This window comes from Camelus bactrianus, chromosome 2 (assembly GCF_048773025.1).
Source record: "Camelus bactrianus isolate YW-2024 breed Bactrian camel chromosome 2, ASM4877302v1, whole genome shotgun sequence".
Classification (NCBI taxonomy): domain Eukaryota; kingdom Metazoa; phylum Chordata; class Mammalia; order Artiodactyla; family Camelidae; genus Camelus; species Camelus bactrianus.
In genome coordinates, this window is record NC_133540.1 from 101,980,602 (window position 1) to 102,006,051 (window position 25,450).

The 25,450-nt window shown below is 39.0% G+C and overlaps 1 protein-coding gene across 6 annotated transcripts in view; it reads left to right on the plus strand.

Moving 5' to 3' along the window:
• CORIN (corin, serine peptidase) overlaps positions 1–25,450 on the plus strand; it is a 222,448-nt gene that overhangs the window by 20,417 nt on the left and 176,581 nt on the right. For all 6 annotated transcript variants that reach the window (XM_074348354.1, XM_074348360.1, XM_074348358.1 and 3 more), the window contains one exon: positions 14,650–14,794. In XM_074348354.1, coding sequence (XP_074204455.1) covers positions 14,650–14,794 — 145 coding nt within the window. The remainder of the gene's footprint in view (positions 1–14,649; positions 14,795–25,450) is intronic.

A 25,450-nucleotide genomic window follows, 5' to 3' on the forward strand; every position in this document is an offset into this window, starting at 1 on the left:
TCACCCCATGAAGATGGAATATGCTATGATAAAGCCTTCCATTCTTTTTTGTTTTGTAGCAAAAACAACCATCATTCTCTGATCAAATTGGTGAATTAGGTCTCTAAAATCTACAGCCAGCTTCAGAGGTTATTTAATTAACAATTTTAGAGTGAATTAATGGAGGACCGTGTAATGGAGGACTGCCCAAACTTGTGAACAAGCCCTGTGCAACTGAGGTGTTGGTACCTCCACTTACTGATTTCCTTCCGTGGGCCCAAATGCAATTTAGAACAACATGTTAAGGCGTGGAATTTAGGGCAGCCTTTCTTAGATAACTATTCTAAAACTGGCATAAAAAATCAAAGCTAGAAGTTCACATCTACTTCTGGAGAGCTCACGGATCCCAGCAGTTTTGTAGTATCCAGGCAGCACATTTGGCTCTGCTCACCTCCAGGAACTACACAGGTTTTGAGCCTATGCCAGCCTTACCTGAATCACTGGGCCAAGCTCCACATGTATAGCTTGGAGCAGAGGCCACAGAGATTGTTCAAAGTCTAAAATCCACATGGGCCATGCTTGGTTCAAGTCCACCAAAGCTTAAAGCCTCATGTCCTACCTGCCCAAGAAATAACCACTTCATGTATACACTTTTCTCCCTAAATACCTCTCCTTACTCTTCCTCAAGATTCTTGGTTCAATGTAATAGGTGTTAGGTTTTGAAGGACCCAATAAGTTATATCTCTCTGATGTTGATTGATTGATGTTGTTGTTAAAATTCTATGTTCTTTTATGTGCCAGGTGGGGTAACAGTCACAAAAAGATACAAGGTTTTTCTAAAAAAAATGTACCATCTCTCTGTGGAGAAAAGGTGTATACTCCCAGTGTTTACTTAAAGACCTAATGTAAGTTTATGCCTATAGAATGTGGGAATAGTTTGCTAACTTAGGAATGTGTCTTACGTCCAGAGCGTAGAGCTGACCATGCAGTCTGTGGTAGATGCTTGCTGAACAGCCTGAGTGCTTCTCAACCAGGAAAGGTGCTAACCTTTGGCATATGGCATATGGCAATAACAGAGGACTTGTTGTTAATCACAGTGCCAAGGCATGGGGACAGTTACTGCTGGCATTAGGTGGTGGCCAGGGATGCCAAAGGTCCTACAGCATGTGAGAGAGTCCCATCAAGTGAAAAGCTGTCCTGCTTAAAATGTCAATGACATTGCTTCCCTCTTGGCTTCCCTCCTCCCTCAACCCACACACACATGCTTTGAGACCCATGGGAATGTATGCTTAGGAACTAGTGTTGTTTTATCTTGGTGTAAAAGTAAAAGGTTATATTTCTTTTGGAACATCACAATGGGGATTGAGTGTGCCCTAGTTCACGCTGTCTCTGTGGTTGACCTGTAGTCCTTTCCATATACCTGTGTAACTGTCCTGTCACAGTGCATTGAAGTTGCCCTTGAGGTTGTGTATGGTGGAGGTAGGCTATCAACTCCCGGAGCACAGGGACTGTCTTTCTCATCTTTATATCCCTATAGTCCAGCTGTGCACAGAATAGCTGCTCAATAAGCATGAGTGGAATGAAACGTATTAGTGAGATTTTTTAACATACAGCATAGACATGTTTTGCAATGGAAAGCTCAACCTAGAACATCTCTGTATTTTCCAACTCAAATATTCATGGAATATAACAAAACTTATGATGAATGTTAAGTTTGGAATTCATCGTTTTGCTCTGGGTATTCAGAAAGAAATTGCTGCTTCATCGAACACATAAAATCCTAAACTTGTACTTTATTTATTCTTTTTTTTTGCACTGCAGGATTGCTTTCAGCAGGTAAGTTCAGTAGGTTAACTGTTTTCAACATCTGTTTATGTTTTACTTTGCGTTGAAATGCCTGAAATGAATTGTTGTAGAGCATAAAATCCATTTTGTCTTGTATATGTTCCCTGATGATTTTCAGCTGTAGAAAGTCGGTATTTTTTCTCTACTCACTTTGCCAAGCTGTTTCAGTTTTTGAAAGTCACAACATTTCCATTGTTATTGGATCAGTGGCTCAATTAGGTCTGTAAGATTTGCACAAATTCAACAGCTTCCTTCGTGCTACGTGAAAAATAGGCTTCATTTGGAAATCTGTTAGATTCCTCTGGATTATGCCAGAACTTCCTTATAACCGTAGTCACTTATAATCAGGATGTGAAATTCAAAATATTTTAAAGAGTTAAATGTCAAATATTCAATTTCCTGGGGGATGGATAACCCAACCCTCCTTTCATCCCCCCCACCCTGGTAGTCTCCATTGTTTCCAAAAAAACATACTGAAAAAAATGACCTTTAAGACTTTTCAATACACGCAGAGAGAGTTCTGATATTGTGTCTGCCTTAAAAGGAATCTTTTATTATTTCAAGATTTGTGTCTGCTGTAAAATGATAACGTTGACATACTTGAGATGGGGGCAAAGTCATCTCAAAAAAGGACGTAGGGTCCTATTTATCTACCTTGTCTAGATGAGGAGTTGCCTGCTGTTTCTTTCCAAGATCATCTTCAGTAACTATCACAGAAATATGACCCTCCCACCTTACTCTGAAGAAAATGGGGTTTACCTTAGATAAGGTTCCCCTGTTCCCTTTGAAGAAATCTCCTCACTTGAACAAAAATTATAACTTCCCTCCAGGGAGACTGAATTGAGCAAACTCCATGCTGTATGTTCGAGAGACATTAGGACTCTTACAGTAAACTTGGAAGAAACATTGTTATTATCATTATTTTCCTTACTTTTCTTTTGCTTTACCAATTTCATTTTATTGTTGGGATATTTGTGGTTGGAGCAAGACTAACTTTTCAGACTTTATTTACAAATATGGAAAAATGGTTAGGACAGGGTTATGACTTTATAAGGTCACCTAGATTTTCAGTGGTAGAAACAATATTGTAGAAGTTGCTTCTGAGACATTCCAGTCTTCTCTCTCATATTTCAGACTTGGGCTAAACAATGCTCCCCTCAAAACAGAAATGCCAAATTAGTATGCTGCCTGGATATTGGATTGTTATTACCTTGTCTTTTTGACAGGAAAAATATTTTGTCGGTATTTAGTCTCCACATTGAACAGCCATTCTGGGATGTGTGAATGTAAAACTCGGGGGAGGACTATTTGGTGCTGTTGTTATTATGTTAATTTTCAAAGGAGAAAATGTGGGCAGAGGTGTCTTGCAGAACCATGTATTCTGGTGTGAACTGAGTAATTTCATTTTGAAAGAGTGCTTGAGTTATTTGAACTTTGTATGTTTCAATTAAATGCCAGAAAATGGGATGAAAAGACTTACTGAAAACCAGATGCTTGTTCTTCATGCCTCCTGGGACAATAAAAACAAACATTACAACAAAAGACATTTGGGTTTGGCATAATTTATTGATGAGTGACTTTGGAGGCATTTTGCTTACTGGTGGAGTGGGAGCTAGTATTATTGAGGGCTGACAGATGCCTGGTTTGAGAAGTAGGTAAATCACTGTTCTTTTCTTCAATAAATCTACTTTTAATTCACAGACGGAATGCTTTCAAAGTTTATTGGGAACAGAGAGGAGAGCGTCTAGCACTGGTAGATTTTCTTCTTATATAAGAGGGTAATGCTGGCGTGTTTTTTCCTCAGTGGGCAGAGAGTGGAGGTACATCGGAGAAGCTCCATCTCTAATACACAAAAAACAATTCAGATCACATTTGGGACTGATGGTTGTGTGCGGGATAATATTCCAAGCCAATTATCTATCAGCAAGTGGGGTCTTAATGTCTGCCTTTTTTTCAAGACTGTGACTGTAGATGTTGTATTCCGGGAAGCTCTGAAAGCTGTGGTCTAGAAAGTCAAGCCAAATTAACAAACATGGAATCTCTAAATTACCTACTGGGGTTCAGAAAAGGGAATTGCTTTACATTCTGCCTTTTTTGTTGATGAGCTTGAATTATTTTAATATATTATTAATATATTAACATGTGACAGCATAGTATCTTCACCGAGTTTAGAGGGAGCTTTTATGGCTTGTTCGGGCCACACAAGTTGGAGTGACCTTGTCTTCCTTGTGGGCTGTTCTCTGCACCACTGAGACAGCCAAGTGTGAAGGCATTCGTGGTTTACCACCTTCCTGCCTAAAGGACGTGGCTGCCACAAAATGAATCTCTAACGAATACACAGTGTTGATTTTCGAAGGCTCTTTCTTAATTGTTTTTAACAATAGAAGCAAATCTTTTGTGGGACAAATAGTCACTGAATTCTGCCGTAACTTTGTATACAATCCCATCCATTAAAATGTGCATTCTCGTTTTGGTTTAAGACTATTTTGATACTTTGACTTGTTTGTATCATAAACTTCAAAGCAATTAATAGAATTTTATTGAATTTACCAGATTGACATATGAATTAGGACATACTTAGGATAGTAATATTTGTACATCTGAAATTCACAGATGGTGTTAACTAACCATCCTATGTTAACCAAGTCTATATAATTTCATAATTATATTTAGGAATATAATCATTCTGGTATTTCAGAAAATCCATAGTGTAGTGTCACATTATACAGGTAGTGTTAACCTTCACATTTCAAAATACTCTGTTGATTAGAAACAGTTTATATACTACTTCAAGTTTGCTTGAACTTTGGTTGTAATTTAAATATATCCTATAATTTAAACATACCCTAATTGAAATAAAAAATCAGCATATCTCTACATCTGATACTGTACCTTAAAAGCACTAAGCTAATAATAATCTCTTTGTGAATGATATCATTCGGTGAATATTATAACGTCCAGAGCTGTTGTAGGCCGAAATGTCACATGTTTACCAGAACTTTGGAATGATCAAGGAATGGGGTTTTTTTTGGTTGTTGATTAGATATTAATATACTAAATATTAACTTGAACCTCTTTTCCATCTCAATCTTTACTACTGAAAATGAGTCTTCTTACACTGTCTTATAGTGTACTAAGCAGAACAAAAACCACATCTTTGAAAACTGATGATCAGGGCCAATACATGCATTGTCCTTTTCAGGGCAAAAGATTGTAAGCTTTAGAAATTGTAGAAGATGTTACATTTCCTAGAATTCCATGTCATTCTCTGGAAATACTTTATAAGTTTGATCCTTCATGATTTGCTTATTTTCTTCTCATTTTCCATTTCTCCAAAGATAAAGAATAGAAAACTGTAACTAAAGATTCCAGGTAATTAAAGTCTTATTGGATAATTAGGTTAAGGTTTTAAAGATAATTGTGACATGTGAGCTCTAGAAAGAAATGGAAAAATACTACCGACAGGCCATTTCTAAAACGCAGCTCTTACTGTCTAGCTGCAGTGGGTGGTTATCCTCTGTGAGGCCGTGTCTGGCCTGGGAGGAGGGGCGGACGCATGCAGGGTCAGGAAAAAGTCTGTTTCTTACCCAACAATGGCAGCTCTACTGAGGAATGGATGGCTCTGAAACTCTTATGATGAGGGCTACCAGATCTGGTCTTTCATAGGTTTGGGGGCATACAGGGTCAGCCCTGCATGACTCAGTGGGTGAAAGTTTAGTCTGTCTGTGTAGGGACTGGAGAGTAGATGGTGTATTCTGAAAGCTATGATCTAGAAGTCAAGCCAAATTAATAACCATGGGATCTCTAAATTAGCTACTGGGGTTTGGAAAAGGGAATTGCTCTAGATTCTGCCTTTTTGTTGATGAGCTTGAATTATTTTAATCAAATTATTCACAGAGAGTCTCAAATTCCTCATCTGTGAATGGGTAGGGTAATACCATCCAACTCGTCGAGCTGTTTTGAGCATTTCCATATGATGAGGCATTTAGAGGCGTGCCTGGTTCCCAGGAAATAGTTTTCTTGCTGTTTGTTGTTATTAATATTATGATAATTAATAATTATTCATACATGGAGCAGCATTCAATTCCTTATGTTTCTAAGACTCTTCTGACAGTGGGAGAGCATACTTAGAAGAGTTTATTGATTCATTATTGTAATATTTTTATGGAGTGCCTACTAAAAGCCAGACCCTTTTTAAATACCAGGGCTACAATGGGAAACAAAACCCAGCGTGGTCCCTAACCTCATGGAGCCTGCAATCTAGCAGGAATAAGCAATATAATCTAATAATCACACAAATACATGTAAATGATAACTGGGACAAAGGACAGAAAGACCCGAACTAGTCATGGGTCATGAGTTAATGTGTCAGAGTGAGTCCTTAGTGACTCTAGCAGTTTGGGGGTTGGAGGGAGGTCAGTTTAGGCAGAGTGATTACAGGGAACTGGGAAGAGCCAGATGGCCAGAGGGAAGAGAGGCAGGTCAGCGTGAGTGGTATACAGTGAGCCGAGTGTAGGAGGGGCAGACCTGGAGGGTCTCCAGATCCTGTCACTCAAAGTTTGGTCCTCATACTGCCAGTGTCAGCATCATCTGGGATGCAGGCTCTCGAGCCCCACCCCAAACCTCCTGGATCAGACTCTCCTTATATGATTCACAGGCACATTGAAGTTTGAGAAGCACTGTCTTCTATCTCATGTTAGGAAAGCTGGTCTTTGTCTCTTAAGTCTCTGGAGGGTTTTAAGCAGGGAGGTGACACAACCAAATGAGTGTTTTGAAAAGATCACTTGGGCTACAGTGTGGAGTTCGGAAGGGGACAAGTGAGGACATGGGGAAACCAGGCAGGAGATGCTGAAGGAGGTGGAGAATGTGGGGTCCCTAAAGGGACTGCAAGATGATTGCCTGTGTTTCCACCAACCTTACTTTTTATTGTTTGCTTCCTATTAGTCCCTCTTTGAAAACATTTTGGCTATCACACTATATTTAGTGATTTGTAATCAAAAATTGCTAATTTATAATTTACTAAGTTGTAAATTTTTCTTCTGAATTTATCTTGATTGACGACATATTAAAGCTTCTGATTAGCAGGAGATAATCCCCTGTGGCTACAGTGAGTTGCTGTTAATTCTGGTCAAAAGTTAATGAAAATGAATATATGTACATTCATGTATGACTGAAGCATTGTGCTATACACCAGAAATTGACACAACATTGTAAACTAACTATACCTCAATTAAAAAAAAGTTAACAAACTTGACAGTTACATTACTCAGCATGAAAAGCCTAGATGTATGTATGGTGTTTAAAGAGAACTTTCAATAGTTTGTTTTCCTCCCTTCCACCAACAGTAACTATATCAAAAACCTAAAACTTCTCTTGGGAAATTTGCTGGCTTTTAATTGTGAGTCATTTATTTGAGACAATATATATCTAGACTGATCCTACTATACACCAGGCACTAGTTAGTTACCTAAGGGATAAAAATAATGGTCTGGGCATATGATATGACTATTTGTTGAATGAATTAAACATGGATTTTTATCTCCTGAGGTTATAGTTTTAATTTTAATATGTACATACATGACTCTGATCCCAAGTATGCAGTGATAAATACCGTAGTCCACTTAAAACTGCTTGAGCTGCAGGTGATGGACTATTCAGGTTGACAATGATTTAACAAAAAATAATGCATCCTTTTCTCATGTAAATGTAGTCTGAAAGTAAGCAGAGTGGGTCTGATAGGACAGCTCCACAAATCCATCAGGGATCCAGGTTTCTTGTTTCTTGTTACTCAGCCATCTTCTGCCTACAGCTTTCATCTCTGGGTCTAAGATAGTTGCTTGATCACCAGCTATTACATCTGTATTCCAGCCAGCAGGAAAGAGGAAGGACAATAGTCTTGGAGACTGTTTCTTGGAAGTCATATTTGCCACTTTGAAGTTCATCTCAGGGCCAAGAACTCAGTCTCCTGGCCACACACGACTCCGGAAGAGATTGGGAAATGCTGACTTTATTCTAAATGCTTACTTTAGGCTAAAATTTAGGGTTCTGTTTCTAAAATCAAAGGAAAGAATACATGCTGGGAGTCAATTAGTCTCTGCCTCATACTAGAAATTCAGGTGAGGCAGCGAGAGATTACTTCTGTCTGGGTAATCAAGGAGGGCTTCCAGAACGAGGTGAAGTATGAGTCACTTCTTTAAGGATTTGGATTATGCAAATGAATGTGGGAGAAATAAAGAGTCTAGAACCATGATTTCCAAACTGTGTGCTGAATTTCCCCAAGGTACTGCAGTGACTCACAGAGGCTGCTGGTTATTTTCAATCTTTGAGGGAAATCCAGTGATACTTGACATCTGTTGGTTATCAAATGAAATACCAGCTTGAAGTAGTTCAGTTTCAACATTAGATTCTGCTATATTCCTTTTGATGTCATTCTATCTTCATAAACTTGGGTTCTTGGTGGTTGCTGTGTAAAAAGTCATACAAGGCAAAAATCCATGTGGCTCAGGCATTAAGTGGTAATAGTTTCCAACATGATTCTCAGGTTGGAGGTGTTGTGCAGTGCCCAACAGATGCACATGTCTCCTTAGTGCAAGTAATTGTGGTTATTTAAGGATGATATGAAAATATTAAAATATTTAAACTTACGTGCAGTGTTTTTTCAAATGGCTACTAAGTTTTTAGGATAAAATTGTTGGACCAGTCTACTTAAAAAATGGAACCATTAGACATTTCTTTTGGCCTAGGACCTCTGAAAAAAATTACCTGGACAACGATGACACTGTGAACCCAGAATATCTAGGGATCCCTGATTTAGGGGTTAATAGAGTTAGAAGGCTACCTCTTTTCATGTTCTTAACATAGGTGGTGTTTAAAATTTTTTTTTCTGTAATAAAATCCATAACAATTTGCTTTCTGAGACAAAATTTTCTGACTTCAAAGCTCATCATAGGAAATTTGACTGTGAGTTGTACTAATAAATAGTCCTAGTAAAACCTGATTTTATTGATTTTAGTATATTTTCCCTGAAAGGAAATATTTTTACTATCTTATCAAGTACATTTTCTCCTCCAAGTATTTTTAGATGATTCAAGAGTAGACTTAGTAAGGCATATATCACTGGAAAAAAAAAGAGTTCTTTGCAAGTTTTGTGTAGGTGATTGAATTTATTTGTTCAACAGATATTAATCCATTCCTGACTGTTCAGGTGCTGTTCTAGATGCTGGGCGTACACTGATGAGAAAAGGGTAATATTTGCATATAAATAGATAAAACTGAGTTAGTATTATTTGAGTATGCTTTTACAGAAGCAGCAATAAATTTGTACTTTCTAGTCCGATCATCTTGAGTGTTTGTTCTTACAGTTTACAATGCATGTTGCAGTCCCATTTCAGTCTGAATATCCCTGAAACTTGTGCTTTCCTTTCTTTGTCAAATATAATACATCTAGTCTTGATAATTTTTTTTCTATTTTGAAGGTTAATTTTATCTTTGAACCTTTTGTGGAGTAACCGTGTATTACAGAAATAATTAGGCAGTTTTATCTGCCTGTTTGCCATCTGCACAGTTATACATCTAGCTTCACTAAGAGCCCTAGTGAAGAGATAATGTGATTTTCTTAAGAGAATTTATAATTTAATTTGGTTCTATTACATTTATAGAATTTAAAATTCCAATATATGCAGGTATATAGTGATGCTGTATATCAGGAGTTGGCAAACTTCTGTGAAGGGCCAGATCGTAAATATTTTAGGCCTGGTGAGCCAGGTGGCTCTGTTGTAACTACTCTGTGCTGTTGCTGTCACAGGAAAGCAGCTCTAACAATATACAAATGAATGAACATGGTTGTCTGCCAATAAAACTTTATGTATAAAAACAGGCAGTGGCTGGGTTTGGCCTGTGGCCTATGGTTTGCTGACCCTGACTCTCTATGTAAAATGTAAAATGTATCATGCAGGAGAGTCAGACTGATTGAAAAATCGTTCTTACATAGCCCAACAATCAGAGTGAGGAGTGAGCGTGTGTAATTTCCAGCCACTTACACCTACTTGGAATGTGGGGAGTTGTGGAGAGGGGAAGGCTGTTGCCCCTAAGAAGTCACTTGGTTCCTTCTGGGTTGAATGTCTGCTTTGTCCTAACCTGGTGGTTAGCAGCTATTTCCATGTCTAATATCCCCAGTCAAATGTTTCTGGGTCTTTGGCTTTTCGGTAAGTCCTGCCCCTGAGATCAGGAGGGAAAATTCCATTTGAAGGATCCATGGGCAGGTGTCTCCTCGTTCTTGAGCCGTTTTTGCCATTTGCAGCTGTGGAGGTATTCCCAAGAATGTGCCAGGTGTTAATGAAGTCCAGTGCTGCAGGAAGGCGGAACAGGGTCAAGACTAATGTACCTGAAATACCAACTCTGGTCGCCATGACCTTTGAAATTTTACTAAAATGGACTTGAATCCCATCCACTCCTGTGGAAGTCCAAAGCCCTCCCCTAAATCTCTGCCAATCCACTAGGTATGTGGTTCTCTTAAATCAGCTCTGGTTCCAGGCTCTGAATCTCCTGAGTGAGTTAGTTCAGTTTGGGGATCATTTTTCATATTTTCTTTTTCCATCTTTCAGTGATACACTGCCTCTTTCTCCCTCTGGCTGTACTGTGGAGGAAAATTAGGGAGTACAAGAATAGATAGAGGTGACCCAGACAAGAGGAGCATTTTCAGGGTTCCAGCGGAGACCTGATGGCAGTTGCTACTCGTATGCCGGATCTGTGAGGCTGGAGAGCTTTGCTTTGCACAGTGGTGTATCCCGAGTGCCCAAACAGTGCCTGACACAGAACAGGTGCTCAATGACCTCTTCCTGAGATAGGGAGCCATGGAAGAATACCAGATGTGGGCATGAAGATTATTTGGCTTCAGACCTGTTGGGTTTGGGGTATTTTTGCAGCCTCCACTGAGGAGACATCCAATGGCCAGTTATATAAAAGGTCTGGAGCTCAGAGAAAAAAAAATATGCTTGCTACTTAAAGATATAAGTCACACGCGTAGGGCTGGTGATGCTGTTTGTGTGGGTGGCATTGCCTGGAGAAAGTGAACGTGAGAGAAGAGCTTACAGAAGGAGAAGTCAAAGGGGAAAAGAGCTTGAAGAATATGGGAATGGCTGAGAATTTGATCTGTCAAATGACACTGAGATGTCATTACAAGGATGACTGAAAAATGTCATTTGGATAGAGCAACATGGAGGTCATTGGTGACCATAGCAAAAGCTCCTTTGGTGCAGTGACAGAAGTGGGTGTTAAATTGACGTCACAAAGGTAGAGAGTTAAGTGAGGAAATTTGGACAATAAATATTAACAACTATCAGATCATTTTGGATGAGAAAGGAGAGAGGACAGTGGCTGAAGTGAGATACAGGCTTGAGGATGGATTGAAAAAATGACTGGGAGAGACCTTAACATAGTATAAAAAGCTGATAGCAGTGGTATAGGAGAAAGAGAGAAAGAGAGGGAGAGGGAAAAAGGTAAATCAAGACTGGATATATGATTCAATGGAGAATTAAGATGTCAAATTCCTGACAAGGGAGAAGGAAATGAAGTCGGTGATACACGTGGAAAGGTTAGTCTTGAACAGTAGGAGTCTTAAGTAGCATCTCTATAGAGAAGGGTCCATAAACGAGCTGGTGTGTAGGCTGAAATTTAGGTAGGTGAGGCAGTTCTCATTTGATGGTTATTATTCTCTGTGTAGGGTGGGAATTGGGATGGACCCTCTTCTGAAAGTGTGGGCAGAAGAGTGGGAAAAGGTGATTAGGGGAGAATGAAGACTTTAAATCAGCCATCAAGTAGTCCTGTTGGGTGACTTTTTACTGCCACATTCAACTGTCCAAGTGTAGATACAGAGAGAGAAGACTGTTGGATTCATCTGGTGTTGGCTTTTACAAGATGGATGAGAAGAAAATCTGGATGGGTAAGGGGGTTCAGGGCATTAGCAAGAATACCATTGAAATAATGGCCCAAAGACTCTAAAGATGATATGTAAGGAAGTGAAAAAAGGAGAGAGTTGATATCCCGGGAGAAGATAGAGGGATTAGAGATTCAGGAGGGTCCTGAAGAGTTAGAGAATGACCGTCATGAGAAAAGTTGAATCAGCAAGCTGGGAGAGAAGTGTAACAGAGTTAAGAATGTAGAAGAGAGGGATGAGAAGGCCTCTCAATGGAGCCAGTGGCTCCAGGTAACCCAGTTAGGCAGATTGTTTCCATACATGTTATGTAAGCCAACACAATGCCTTTTAAAGTAGATGTAGTTTTTAAGATATAAGAAGTGAGTTTTCACCAACAGGATTAATAAAACATAAGAACTACATATTTGAAATATGTGCAGGTCAGCCAGGTGCGTTGCTACCTCTCCGCACCATGGGATGCTGTGCCTGTGCTTGGCTTACAGTTTTAAGTATGTGGAGGGTAATTTCTGGAAGAGGGTGCCTTCTGGAGAGAGGGCTGAAATGAAGCTTAGGAATTGTCCTAGCAGTTTATCTCATCTGGCATTATTCCCTCAACAGTCAAGTTCAAGAGATGCATTATTTTCAGAGGAACCTTAAAGGGCCTCCGAATAATGCAGCATTTACAGCAGTAGCCCCAAGTAGCCATGAAGGCAGGAGAAAAGTTATGCATTTGAGGAGCGTTGAGATTTCTCCTAAGTATTTCTTGGTGCTGAATCTCTTCTAAGTATTTCCTCCTCTTCTCCCTTTGATAAAAGTAATCAATTTCCTGGTCGCTGGAGGAAACATTTGGACTAATTGTGAATATGGTTTCTGGAGGTCAAGTATTTATTGATACAGACTTTCACGAGATAGTAAACTGAACCTCTGGCACTTTCTCTACTGATGCTTCACTTATGAATACTGAATGGGGTGTATTTGGCCACAGGATTCCAGCTAACACGGAAGCCATTGTGAATTTACCACCCAAGAAGGTGCACCCCGAAATGCTCCTGTGACCACCTTAACAAAGACACATTTTCTATTATTGCAGAAGCCAAAGAAAACCCATAACTCCTTACCTTTCCAGATATATTTTACCACCCTTCTAAACTATAACAGGGCTTTTCAGGGGTACTTTTCTGAGAATCATGGCTCATTCAAGTGCTGGTTCTCTACAATGTCTTACCTGATCCTCTAGCAAGAAGCCATATTCCTATCTTCTGAATTCCTGTAACTGTCATGGTATTTATCATTTACTACCTTGTAATATAGTTATTTATGTATGTATCTTTCTTTCCTGCAAGATGGTGAGCTTCTGTGGGACAGTTGGTCTGAAATCATTGTTATATCCTTCAGTACACTTATTATAATTAGTAGCTGTTCAATAACTACTTGTTGAGTAAATGAAATAAGTCAGTTCTACCTCTCTTGGGCTGCAGTCCCACACTTGCTTTTTATAGATAAGCGTTATCTCCGTGCCTGAATGGGCACCACCCACCCAATGCTGGTGTTGTAATCAATGTGCTGTTGCAGATCTTAAATTATATCAGCGTATTGGTTCACAAACTTGGGTGAATTCTGGAACTGGATCCCATAAAAGGAGGGGGGAAGGGAGTGACTGAAGAAAGAGGCAGCCCACCTCCAGATTGGTAGGTGGCGGTTTTAATAAGCAAGGGAACTTACATGCAAGGTTTGTCTTGGGCAAGGTGACTAAATCTCCACGCCTATCAGAGTTTATATAGAAGCCTTAATGGGTTTCAGTCATGTATACCATCCATATGGTCTCAACAACACCTTGCTCTCTCAAGGCTGTGACCTTGAAAACAGCTGTGGGAACAGTGGACATAATGTACATTCCAAGGACAAAAGAGAGGGTGAGGAGCCTCCGATTGCCTGAGTCCAGCTCGGCTGTCAACTGGTGGGTCATGTCCTCTCCATGACCTCCTCCAACACAATGCCACTTCATCTTGCAGATCAAATTGTAAATTAACTCTGAATGATCTCACATCGGCTGGTAGATTAAATCAGGTGCAGAGGGAATGGGTCAGCAAAGACATTAATCTAGGATTCAAGCCATTCTGAAGCTCCCATCTTATGTTCTTTCAAATAATCTATCTCATGGAGAATTTTAAAAAGTACACAGACATCGTTTCTGGCAAGAGATGCAGCTAAGCAAAATTTAAACTGTTTGAAGACAAGAACATTATTTTGTTGAGCCGTCACTGTTGCATCTCATCTCTCACAAATAGATGGGTGGCAGGGGCAGTGTGGACTGAGGAGTGTGTCCTGAGAGAGTGTCAGTGGCCCACAGAATATGCTCTTTTTCAACTTGCCCTTAAATACATGGCCAGTAATACTCAATCTTGCTAAATTATTAATTGCTAAAAACTTACTTTATCCAGATTCATGAAGATTTGAGTTAGGACTAATGAGACAAATAAGAATGAAGTCTGGATAATGTGTCTTCAGCTCCTCACCAACATTTTATCACTGTATTAGGCCATCTTTGCTTAGAGCTCTAGGCCAAGGTGAGTTCTTGCCATGGTAATTCAGAGCCCTTGGAATAGTACCAAATTGGCCAATGTATTTTATTGGCAAGTTGGCAAAAATTGAGATGGAATATCATTACAAGTTCATATACTCCTGAAAAACATTTCAGAAATGGATGATTTGCTCTGCCGTGAATGTGGTTTGTACAGTTATTTTTTTATTAATATGATTTGGTGACTAACCTCATTACATGCCTTAAAGTACACACAGTAAAATCTCTCAGGAATGCTGCTGCTCTGAACGGACAGCTGTACCATTTCAGACGATGTACTGAGTTGCTTTGTAATACTGCAGCCATGTTTTGTTTTCTTCACCTGCTTCAGGTCTTGGGAGCTGATGACAATAACATGGGTGATGGCTGCTCTCAGAAGCTGGCGACTGTTACTACTCTCCGTTTCCTGTTGCTGGTCCTGATTCCGTGTATCTGTGCTCTCATTGTCCTGCTGGTGATCCTGCTCTCCTTTGTTGGTGAGTGATGCTGTTATTAAAGGAAAATGAAGTTAAAATTAAAATTTGTGTGATTTAGAAGAGTGATTTCTACTGCTATAGGTGGTGGTACGACCATTGGGGGATCTTTCCGAGTAGGAAGAAATCTGATCAGATTTGCACTTGCAAAAGACAGCAGACCTGGATAGACTGCAGGGGGTTGGGAGTGGAAAGAGATGAAGGTGAGGGAGACCAATATGGTGACTGGCTATGGTCCAAGTAAAAGATGATAAGGGCCTGGACTAAGGTATTTGGTGCATTAAAATCAACAGAAACCAAGACTGAATTTTGGTGTGAGGGAGAAAGAGGAGTCAAGGTAGACTCCTGGATTTCTGGCTTGGGCAACCAGGTTGACTTTGGTGCCATCTGTTAATATAGGAAGTAAAGGTGAAGAAGTGGGGTGCAGGTAGATGGAGGCAGGCTGGAAGTTCAGTTTGGACATGCTAAGTTGGAGATACTTTGTGGGACAAACAAATATAGTGGAATCATAGTTTAAGGGCGTTTATCTTGAACAAATTCAACAGTAAAGGCTGAGCCAAGAAATGGAAGAACATAAGAACTCTAACACCAAACCATGGAAGTAAATTAACTTTGCTGTGCAGAGGAAGGTGCCCCCAACACAATCAGACATCAGCTCTGCTTGTCCTCCCTCAAGCAACTCTGAGTAATCTTAAAAAAGAACTTTAAGAAATGGCTTCAAACTGTGTATCTCCCTAAGCCTCCCAGATCCTCTATTAATAACATATTCTAGGCAGGTAACCTTTTAAAATGTAAGAATATAATTCATGCAGGTTTTTCTGTATTTCAAATCATTATTTCTTTCCAATCAGTTATTATAAATCATCAAATAATATTTGTAAGGTATATTTAAAAGTAAACTACTCTGTTGGAAAACTAAAAAAAAAAAAAAAAAAAAAGCACTAACACCTTTCCTTCCTAAGGGAATTTTAAGGGAAACTGTGAATCTGTCTGAGATTTTGGCTTCTGTGCTGACTTTAGAATTTAACTTCCACCCTACTGTTACTGGTCTGCAACTAGAACTATCCAGAAGGGAGGCTGACAGCAGCTACAAAGGCAGGAGGCTCGGTAGTAGAGGAAGCAGCAGGGGTAGATGAACCCGGGGGGAGGAAGTGGACTGATGAAAAGCTGAGGGAAAGCCTGGAGGCTGCTGGTATTTAGGGGAGACAAAGAGGAAGGATCAAGAGATACAGGAAAAGTGGTTTGAGAAGATGGGAAGGAACCCGGAAATGCTGGGTTTCACAGAAACCAAGGGCAGAGAGTCACATCACAGGTCACAGGGTGACAAGTAGGAAGAGGACGGAAAGTGCCTCAGGCCATGAAGCCTGCAGGTTTTCTGCTGGGGTTTGAATCACCCTGCCCCATGTGGGGCCAGCTGCGGGCTGCTCTCGAGCTAAAGGCAGGGCAAAATCCTGAAACTCATCCCTGCCACTCACTTCTTCCAAGACCCCGCTCCCCTCCAGACTTGGCCTGCTTTTGTTTCCTTTCCCATGCCTTCAGGGAGTTGCTTTTTTGTATTTGTCCAGACTTTGTAATTGTTATTATGTCTGGGAGGGTCCGTCTGGTAGAGGCTCATACCTCAGTGTTACCACCATTATTTTTACCAGTCGGATTCTCAGGATGCTGTGTGGTGGAACGGCTCACACACAGTGAAGAATGCTTCCTTTCATTCTCAGGTAGAATGCTGAATCAGTCTGAAACACACTTTCAAGTACCTCAGTGCTTAGAGGGCACTGAGCAGAGGAGGGGTGCTATTAAAACAGTGCTTTAACTGGATTACTTTAATTAATTTATTTATTAAATTTAAACTTTTTTAATGGCTTTATTGAAATACACTTTACAGACCATACAATTCACCCATGTAAAGTGTGTGTATTTCAGTCATTTTGAATATAATCACAGGTAAGCGTAACCATCACCACAGTCATTTTTGGAAGATTTTCATTGCCTCAAGAGGAAAGTCTGTTCCCTTCTGGTGATCACCCCCAACTTTCTATCCCCCCGCCTTGCCCCAGCCCTAAGCAATCACTAACCTACTTTCTGTCTCTCTAGATTTCCTTATTCTAGACATTTCATATGACCACGAGTGGTTTTTGTGACTGACTTCTTTCATTGCGTGTAATATTTTCATCTATGTTGTAGTATGTATCAACACCTGATACCTGAAGGCCAAATAGTACTCTGTTGCATGGATTGACCACATTAAAAAATTCCATTTATCAATTGATGGACATTTTAGTTGTTTCTGTCTTCTGGCTTTTATGAATAATGGTGCTCTGAACTTTCATGTACAAGTTTCTGTGTGGAAATATGTTTCCATTTCTCTTGGGTTTATACGTAGGAGCAGAATTTTTTTTTTAATCACTTTTGTGTGATTAGGAAGTGTACCAATTTGTAAGCTTCTCTAAGTGCTATTTTGACTTATATGTAGGTGACCTTTAGAAAGTGGGATTTTCCCAACAGTCTTCAAAAACATTCTTTTCATAGATTCTGTACCAGGTGATTTGATATAGATATATTAAATAATATCTGCCCAAATGAACATTTCCTGTTTTATATAACAGATGTTTGTTGCTGTGATGAGCAATAAAATCATTTTATATCTTTGTTTTAAAAAAACCACATTAAATTCTGCTTTATTTTAAAAAATGTTCTGTTTGGTTTGAGTTGATAACTCCATGCTCTTTCAAAGTCTTGTGGTTATTTCTGGGTCTGTAAGGGTTGCTAGGGATGCTGGAATGCCATGTGTGCATATAACAGGAGCTCTGGCTTCAAAGGACAAAGAGGTGATAGTGAGGGGATTATTGGTTAGGAAAAGGTAATAGAAGCCTTATGCTAACAAACAAGATGCACTCTGTGTCTTTAATTTTGTCTATTGGGGCTTCCCTCGTGCATAAAGTGAAGAGGGCAAAAAGATTTCTAAAGATAAGAGAGTTGGACTTTCTGAGGAATTATTTTAGCAGCAGGTTATAGAGGAAAGCAGTAGCAAATTGTTTCTTTCCTCAATCCCTTCAACTGAAGCTGGAGCTACAAAGGTTTAGTTTAATTTAGTGTAGTATTTCTAAAATCAGCAGATAGTCTGGTTTCAAAGATTGGTGTTTTTGAAAGAAATTGAAAGGAAAATTGAAGAGTGGGAAAAGTACAATATTATACTCAGGTTTTTATTTCTTCAGATACAGTCTAATACTGAAAGGCCATATGACATAGAAGAAAACGTATAGCTGGACACTCGGAGGTCTGGGTTTGGCATCTTACTCTTCCATTTACTAGATGTGTGACTTCCGGTCAGATGTTTTACCTTCTCTGTGGGATAGGTACATGATTCTTATTCACATCACAGAATTATTATGGAAGTCAAATGAGATAATATCTATGAATGTGATTTTATAAAGTGACAAAGTTCATAATGAAAGTTGTTTTTGCTTATGAACATAACTGTTAATATTAGATAGTGATTTAATAAATAGCTCTAGTTCACTCAAAAATTGACCAAAAATGTGCTTATCTCCTTTTAACTCTATCCACAAGAACTGAAATCTGTGTGCTATGACCTTCTGGCATAGTAATCCCATAATCCATAAACCCATAACCCTATGACCAAGCCATTGCCATAGCATAGTTTAATTGCCAATAAAGTAGCTAGGAAGGAATAAAGTTGACCAACTGCTACATCTGCAGTGTGATGTTGTTTCACCTGACTTCTGGGCGACTTCTATGCTCAGGCCTGAGCATTACATTCATAGACTCATTCCTCTCTTACAAGAACTGGACTGGCAGCTGGTTACACTGCCATCACGAGCAAAAGAATCAGCTTGTGCTGTGGAACACGTTATCAGAGATTAGACGACACCTGCCTTAAATTATGTGTCAATACATAAATAATACAGAAACATATATATGCAACATTTACAGTAAAATTGTGTTGATATGTTGAGCCCATTTAACAGACACAAAATTGTAGGTATAATTTGATACTGTTTATTCCTTTAACAAACATTTACTGAGTGCCTGTTAAGTTCAAGGCTATATCCCATAAGCATTGGGTACAGCCCTGCATCTAGCCTACCCTTGTGGGTTTCCTAGTTCAGTGAGGGAGAGGGGCTTGAAAATGATCACACAATTGGTTAATTACTACGAAGTTAACTCCTATGTGGGAAGAGACAGTTTCTTTGGGAACTGATGAAAGGGTCTGAACCTGGTCTGAAGTGAGATGGGAAAAGCCTTCCCTGAGGTGGGACACTTTAAACATGAACTTCATCATAAGGATGATGGAGTAGGGGATGACTGATGGAACTTCACCATGAGGATGGTGGAGTGGGGGATGACTGGAGTAGGGGATGATAGAGTAGGCGTGATTGATCCGCTTAGGGCTGTGAAAATGTGCCTTTGCCAGCTATGTGGAGCAAGGGTAGACTATGTGGCAGGGAGAAGAAATGGGGAGTTATTGCAATTGCTCTACAAATGTGGTGCTTTGGAGTATGGTCTGAACTGATTTTTGCAGACTTAATCATCTCAATTTGATTTCACCAAAGTTATGGTCCAAAAAGCTTGTTAGAATGCTTCTTTTTCTTTCCCAGCTGTTGAAGACTTGGTTTCAAAGACTTGTCCACTCATCCACATTTAGAATAAATTTTCTTTGTTTTAGCTTTAAGCTTATGAAGAATGGCCTAAGGTTACTTTCCTAGTTTTCTTAATACTGTGAAAAGTCTACATGGGGCTTATTAATTTTTAAATTTCTGTCATGCAATGAAGAAGGAAATTAGTATGGTCAGAAGTGTAGGAAATATGGTACATAGTCCGTTTTCCTTGAACTCAAGAGAAATTTTCCTCTATAAAAGTGATTTTCTTCTTCAGAAATGCTAAAGGAGCTGAAGATTATTGAACTTAACTGTAGTTTTTCTCTTAGCAAATTTCTTAGCAGCTTGGGGCTTTTACAAGAATTTGGAATGATAAGAATCTTAACTTCCTAACTTATAATGTTGTATTTTGAGTACCATTATAAAACGGAAAACCTTCCAGATCCTTATTTCCTTACACCAGAACTTTCAGATTTTCTATGATCTTTTATGACCTGCCTCCACATTCCTTATTTAAATCTCTAAATTCCTTTCATAACCCTGGCCTTTTGTGCAGATTCATCAGTGTAGAGTTCTCAAACTGAAGAATATTTTTCCTTTAATTGCTCAGGCCTGAGGTTATGCATAATGTCTAAAGTTTTGGGAAGGGTGGTCTAAAGCCTTGTACTCGAGTGTCGTCCGTGGACCAACAATGTCAGCATCACTTGGGAGTTTGCATGAAATGCAGAATCTGGAATCTCCAGACCTGCTGAATTTGCTGTCTAACAAGATCCCCAGGTGATTTCTATGCTTCATCCAGTCCTTAATCCACTGCAATCTGATCTTTCCCTCTTTCTCTTCTTTTCATGCTACTAAATCTGTTCTAACCAAGGCCCCCAGTGTGCAGCATTTATTTGAATGTGCAGCACTTGGAACCAATGTGTGTTTGAACAAGAGTTTGAAATGGAGAGTGTAGGCTTTCTGTTTGTTTACGTCTGTTCTGAATGAGCGTGTTCATTGTTCATGCCACCAATGCTTTCTTCCATTAAGATGTGATGCTCTGATATGACCTTACTCAGTCTTGACTACTCCTTTCTTCTCGAAGTGCTCTTCTGCTTTGCCTGGATATTATCATTTCTGATTTTCCTTCTGTTTCTGGCTGCTCTTTCTCTGTCTCCTTAAGCTCATCTTTTTCTATCTATCCATTAAATGTTAGAGTGTCTGTCCTAAGCAGTCTTCTCACTTTACGTCCCTATCTTTCTTGACAGTGTCATCCACTCCCATGACTTCCTTCATCATTCATACATTCAACAAATATCTATTGAGACCTACACTGGTGCCAAGCATTCTGCCAGGTGCCTGGGATGCAGGCATGCATAATATACCTTCCTACCTCTGAGGAAGGCAGACAAGAAAACAGCTTCACTTTAGTGTATATATGATTGATATAAACAGAGTGTGCTCAAGGGAACACAAAGAAGATGTGAATTTGTGGGGTAGCCTGGCAAGGGCTTCTGTAGGGAGTGTTTAGATTGCTCCAGATTTAGACTTTTTTCCCCTTGAATATTTCATAGGCATTTTATACTCAATGTATTCATAATAATTACACTAACTAAAAGTAAACTTCTACAACTTCTATTTTTCATTTTCTTTTATCTCTTGTATTAGTCAGGACTGGCTATGCTATACTGTGTAACAAAAGTAATCCTAATATGCTTGAGGTTTAAAAACAGTAAAGGTCAGTTTCTCACTCATGTAGCATTTCCTTTGCAAAATGGCAAGGGGGCTATGCTCATTCAGGCCATTCAGGGACTGAATTGATGGACCAGCTTGGACCTTTGTGGTTATTATGCCAGAGAGAAAGAAAAAGAGCACTGGAGTTTCTTTTTTTAAAGCATATAATGCAATGTCATTCATTACAATCACAATGCTATACAGTAGATCACCAGAACTTACTCATCTTATAACTAGAAGTTTGTACCCTTTGACCAACATCAAAGATGTCAAGAGACAGAGAATGAGGCCAGAGAACATAACTCCAGCATGTGCCCTAGTAGAATGGGAGAGAATTGAAAATATTTGCTAAACAGCAGTAATGACTACCACCCCGATCTTGGTAAATAACTTCATTTTCTCAGTAATTGAAACCAGAAACCTTGAAGGGACCTATGACTCTTCATGTTATATTCTCTTAATTTGCCTCCAAAAGCTCTCTCCCAAATGTTCCCTTTGTCCTCATTGCTTTTGCCTTGGGTCAGGCCTCCCTCTTTTCTCACTTGGACTGTTGCAATACCCTTCTAACAGTCTGCTAGACTTAGCCCCTTTCAAGCATCACGCTGTTGCCAGAGTGATCATCCTAACATTTCACCCCATTTAAGACCCTTCAGCAGTTCTCTATCACAACAAGATCGATTCCAAACCTTTAAAGGGAATACCCTTGACAGTCTGGCTTCTACTTCCTTTCTAGCCTTTTCTCTTGTCGGTCGCCTGTGTGCTTGCCATGTTTCATTACTTGGTGCTCAGTTTTTGCATATCTCTCTATCTAGAAAGTCCTCCATTCCCTATTACTACAACTCTTTCCCCACCAATGCTTTGCTCAAACCTAGAAAACCTTTAACCATCTTTTAAGATTCACGTTGTGGATCATTCTCCCCTGAGAAGCCTCTTCTGACTTTCTCAAATGGAATGACAGCTCCTTCTCTACTTTCCGTCACCAGATTGCTCTATATCATTCTCAAAGCATTTGCAGCGGGGTCCTTATTTTTAGATTGCATGCCTGTCCCCCTCAACAAATCTTTAAACATCATGATGATAAGAACTTCTTACTAAATTTTATAATTTACTTTCAGCAGAGAGGAAATACATAGTTCCTGGCACATAGAAAATGCAAAGTAAATGTGTTACCACATGGCTAGAGAAATAAAGATAAGGAATTAATTTCAAGCTCACATCATAGAAAAATAAATTTTTATGTGCATATAATGGTTGATTTTTTTTTTTTAACTTGTGTACCTTTTCCAAAGTGAGAAGTGTGTGTGGGTGTGTGCGTATGTGTATGTCATGTTCCAACTCAATTCTTGGGTAAGTTAAATAACTCTTGTAAGTTTCTGTTTCCTTCTCTCTCAAACTCCATAAAGAAGAGTTAATTACAGGAGCAGTTTCATTGGATTTTTGGAAGGCTAGCTCAGTAGATGCCTATAGTGAGGATACTTAGTAAGGTGCCTGAATTAGTTTCCTATTGCTGTTATAACAACTTGGTAGCTTAAAACAACACAGATATAGTACCTTAGAATTATAGAGGTCAGAGCCCAAAATAGGTCTCACTGGGCTAAAGTTAAAGTGTTGGTAGTACCGCATTCCTTCTGGAGGCTCTGGGGGGCAATCTGTTCCTGCCTTTTCCAGCTTCTGGAGGCTTCTGCATTCCTTGGCTTGTGGCCCCTTTCCATCTTCAAAACAAGCAATGGCTCACTGAGTCTTTCTCACACTGTGTAGTTCTGACACCCACTCTCTTACCTCCCTCTTCGGCTTATAAGGACCCCATGACTGCCATGGGCTCACCTGAATAATTCAGGGTAATTTCCCCATCTCAGATTCCTTAACTTACATCTGCAACATCCCTTCTGCCATGTAAGTTATGTAAAGTAACCTATTCATAAGTTCTGGGACTCGGGGTGTGGACTTCTCTGGAGAAGCATTATGTTGCCTACCACAGAGCTCAGGCCACTCGTAAGTGATCAGTAAAGCTTGGCTATTACTAGTGGAATTGCAGACTATTTCTTAAACATTGTTGAATAGAGCTGTGTTAGAGCTGAAACACTTTTGAGCCATACAACCTTGATATAAGGTGGCCTTCTATTAATAACTTAATGTGGAAGAGCCAGTCCTTTCATTCAAAAAGTGGGTTATGTGATTCACTTTTGAAAATTTCCTTGGCCATTTTGTTATGTTGGGATGCACTTATAATAAAAGGAAATTGGCATTTATTTAAAAGTACCTTAGTAGTCCTGAGGAAGACAGTTTTATTCTCATTAGTAATTATTACCAGTTATTGAGAACTTACTGTGTGCCAGGAACTGTTCCAAGGGTTTATGTATGTATTGACGAATTTAATACTAATGGCCAGCCTCATAAAGGAAGGCACTTTTATTTTCCTTATTTTATGGCAGTTGATAATTTTCCCAAAGTTTCAGGGCTAGTAAGTGTTAGCGATGGGATTTAAATCCAGGTGGTCAGGCTGTAGAATCTGTGCTTTTAACCACAGCACTATAAAACAGGAATGTGGAAAAGGATGGAGCAATGTGGGAAGAATGAACATGCTACTTGGGGCTAATAATTCTCAGCTCATCATGGTGTAGCTTGTCTTATTGAATTCTGTTTATTGTGCTTTTAAAAAGACGCATAATGGAGAGTTGATCAGTTTCTAGAGATGCTTGAAAACAAATTGTCTAGTGGTTTCATGATTTTAAAGACAGGTCCTTCAGGGTTGTTGTCTGTCTGTCTTTCTGTCAAAAATATAGTTTAGGAATGTTTTATATATATATATATATATATATATATATATATATATATATATATACACATATATGTTGTTCTCTCTCTGTTCTGCCAACTTGCTTTGACATGTAGAGTTTAACAGGAAGGAAGCTACTTTGTACTTTTTTTTTTTTTTTTAAGAAAACTGTTATCCAAGTCAGTGTTTCCTAAAATGTCAGTGTTTAAAGGATATTTTAGAGTAAACAGATGTTATTAACACTTTCACCACTTTGGTTATGTGAGAAAGTTAAAGGAAAGATTACTAATGAGGCTAATGAATACGAACAGAATGTTACGAATAACTGTTGAAATATTTCATACAATAAGGAACTCCCTTTAAGCGAATTACTCAGGGATGTAACTGAGGAGCTGGCACCTCGTAAAGGAGAGAGCAACCAATAAATGAAATATAAAATTATATATAATTAAGTAGCAATGTTTTCTGTATGAGTGAAATACATATTACTTAGTAATTAAGTCTATCATATACATTTATCTTAAACTAGGATGAGTGCAAAATCATTTTGAAAATCAAGAACAATTAAAGTCTTTCATTTTACCTACTGCATTTAATGTCTATTCATCATCACACAGACAGTTTGGAGAATGTGTTACCTGCCCCACGTGGTCATGATTTAGCTTTTATGCTTTGCTGTTTTATTTAGAATCCTTTGGCAGATGAAACTGTTGACCTTAGTTAGCTAGAAAGCAGCTGCTTTTCTATTTTGATTTGTAGTTAATGTTTTCCAAGTGTCAAGCACATGTAGAGGAATTTTTTCCATAGACTGATATTAAACATCTTATTTATATTTCTTTTATTTTTAATGCTCCATAGACTGTTTGGGAAAGTGAGAGCCAATTAGAGCATTCACTGTAAATGCTTTTAGGAAAACAAAAAATCTCCCTTGGGTATTTCTATAATAGATCAATATCAGATTCATTTATTTAGTGGTGTACTCAACTAGAGTGCTGTATAATCTGGAAAGTCTGTTGTCTATTTTGACTGAGTTAAAAATACATGATCTCTTTCAAAGTTTTCAGATTTTCTGCCTGAAGCCAATGCTAGGTGATTTCCAGTAATCTCAGGTTTGACTATTTTGTTCATGAACCTTGAGAAAGTGACCAGTTGGTAACCTTAGTTTAATAACTATTGCTTATTATCATATTTTATAGCTTCTGGTTGAAGATGAAGATAATTACGTTCCTTCTTTCAGTTTTGCTAGAATTAGAGTTTTCCTTTTTGGGGTTTCTGTTAAGTCTTGGTAAATATTTGAGCCCTATCATTTTTATTATCTGTTGTGTATAGTTCACTGAAATTTAGTGCAAAGCATGGAAAAATATAAGGCTGATGGTAGGCAGGCTCTGTTGTCCTTAGTGGCAGATAGAAAGACAGGGAGAGCATGTGTCCTGGGTACTGAGTAGCACAAAGCAATGTGTGAAATTGAGAAACTGTGAAAGCAGGAAGGAAATACTCTAAGATTCGCCACGTTTTATTTATTTGTGGTAAGTCCCAGGTGAGGTGGAATTGCCC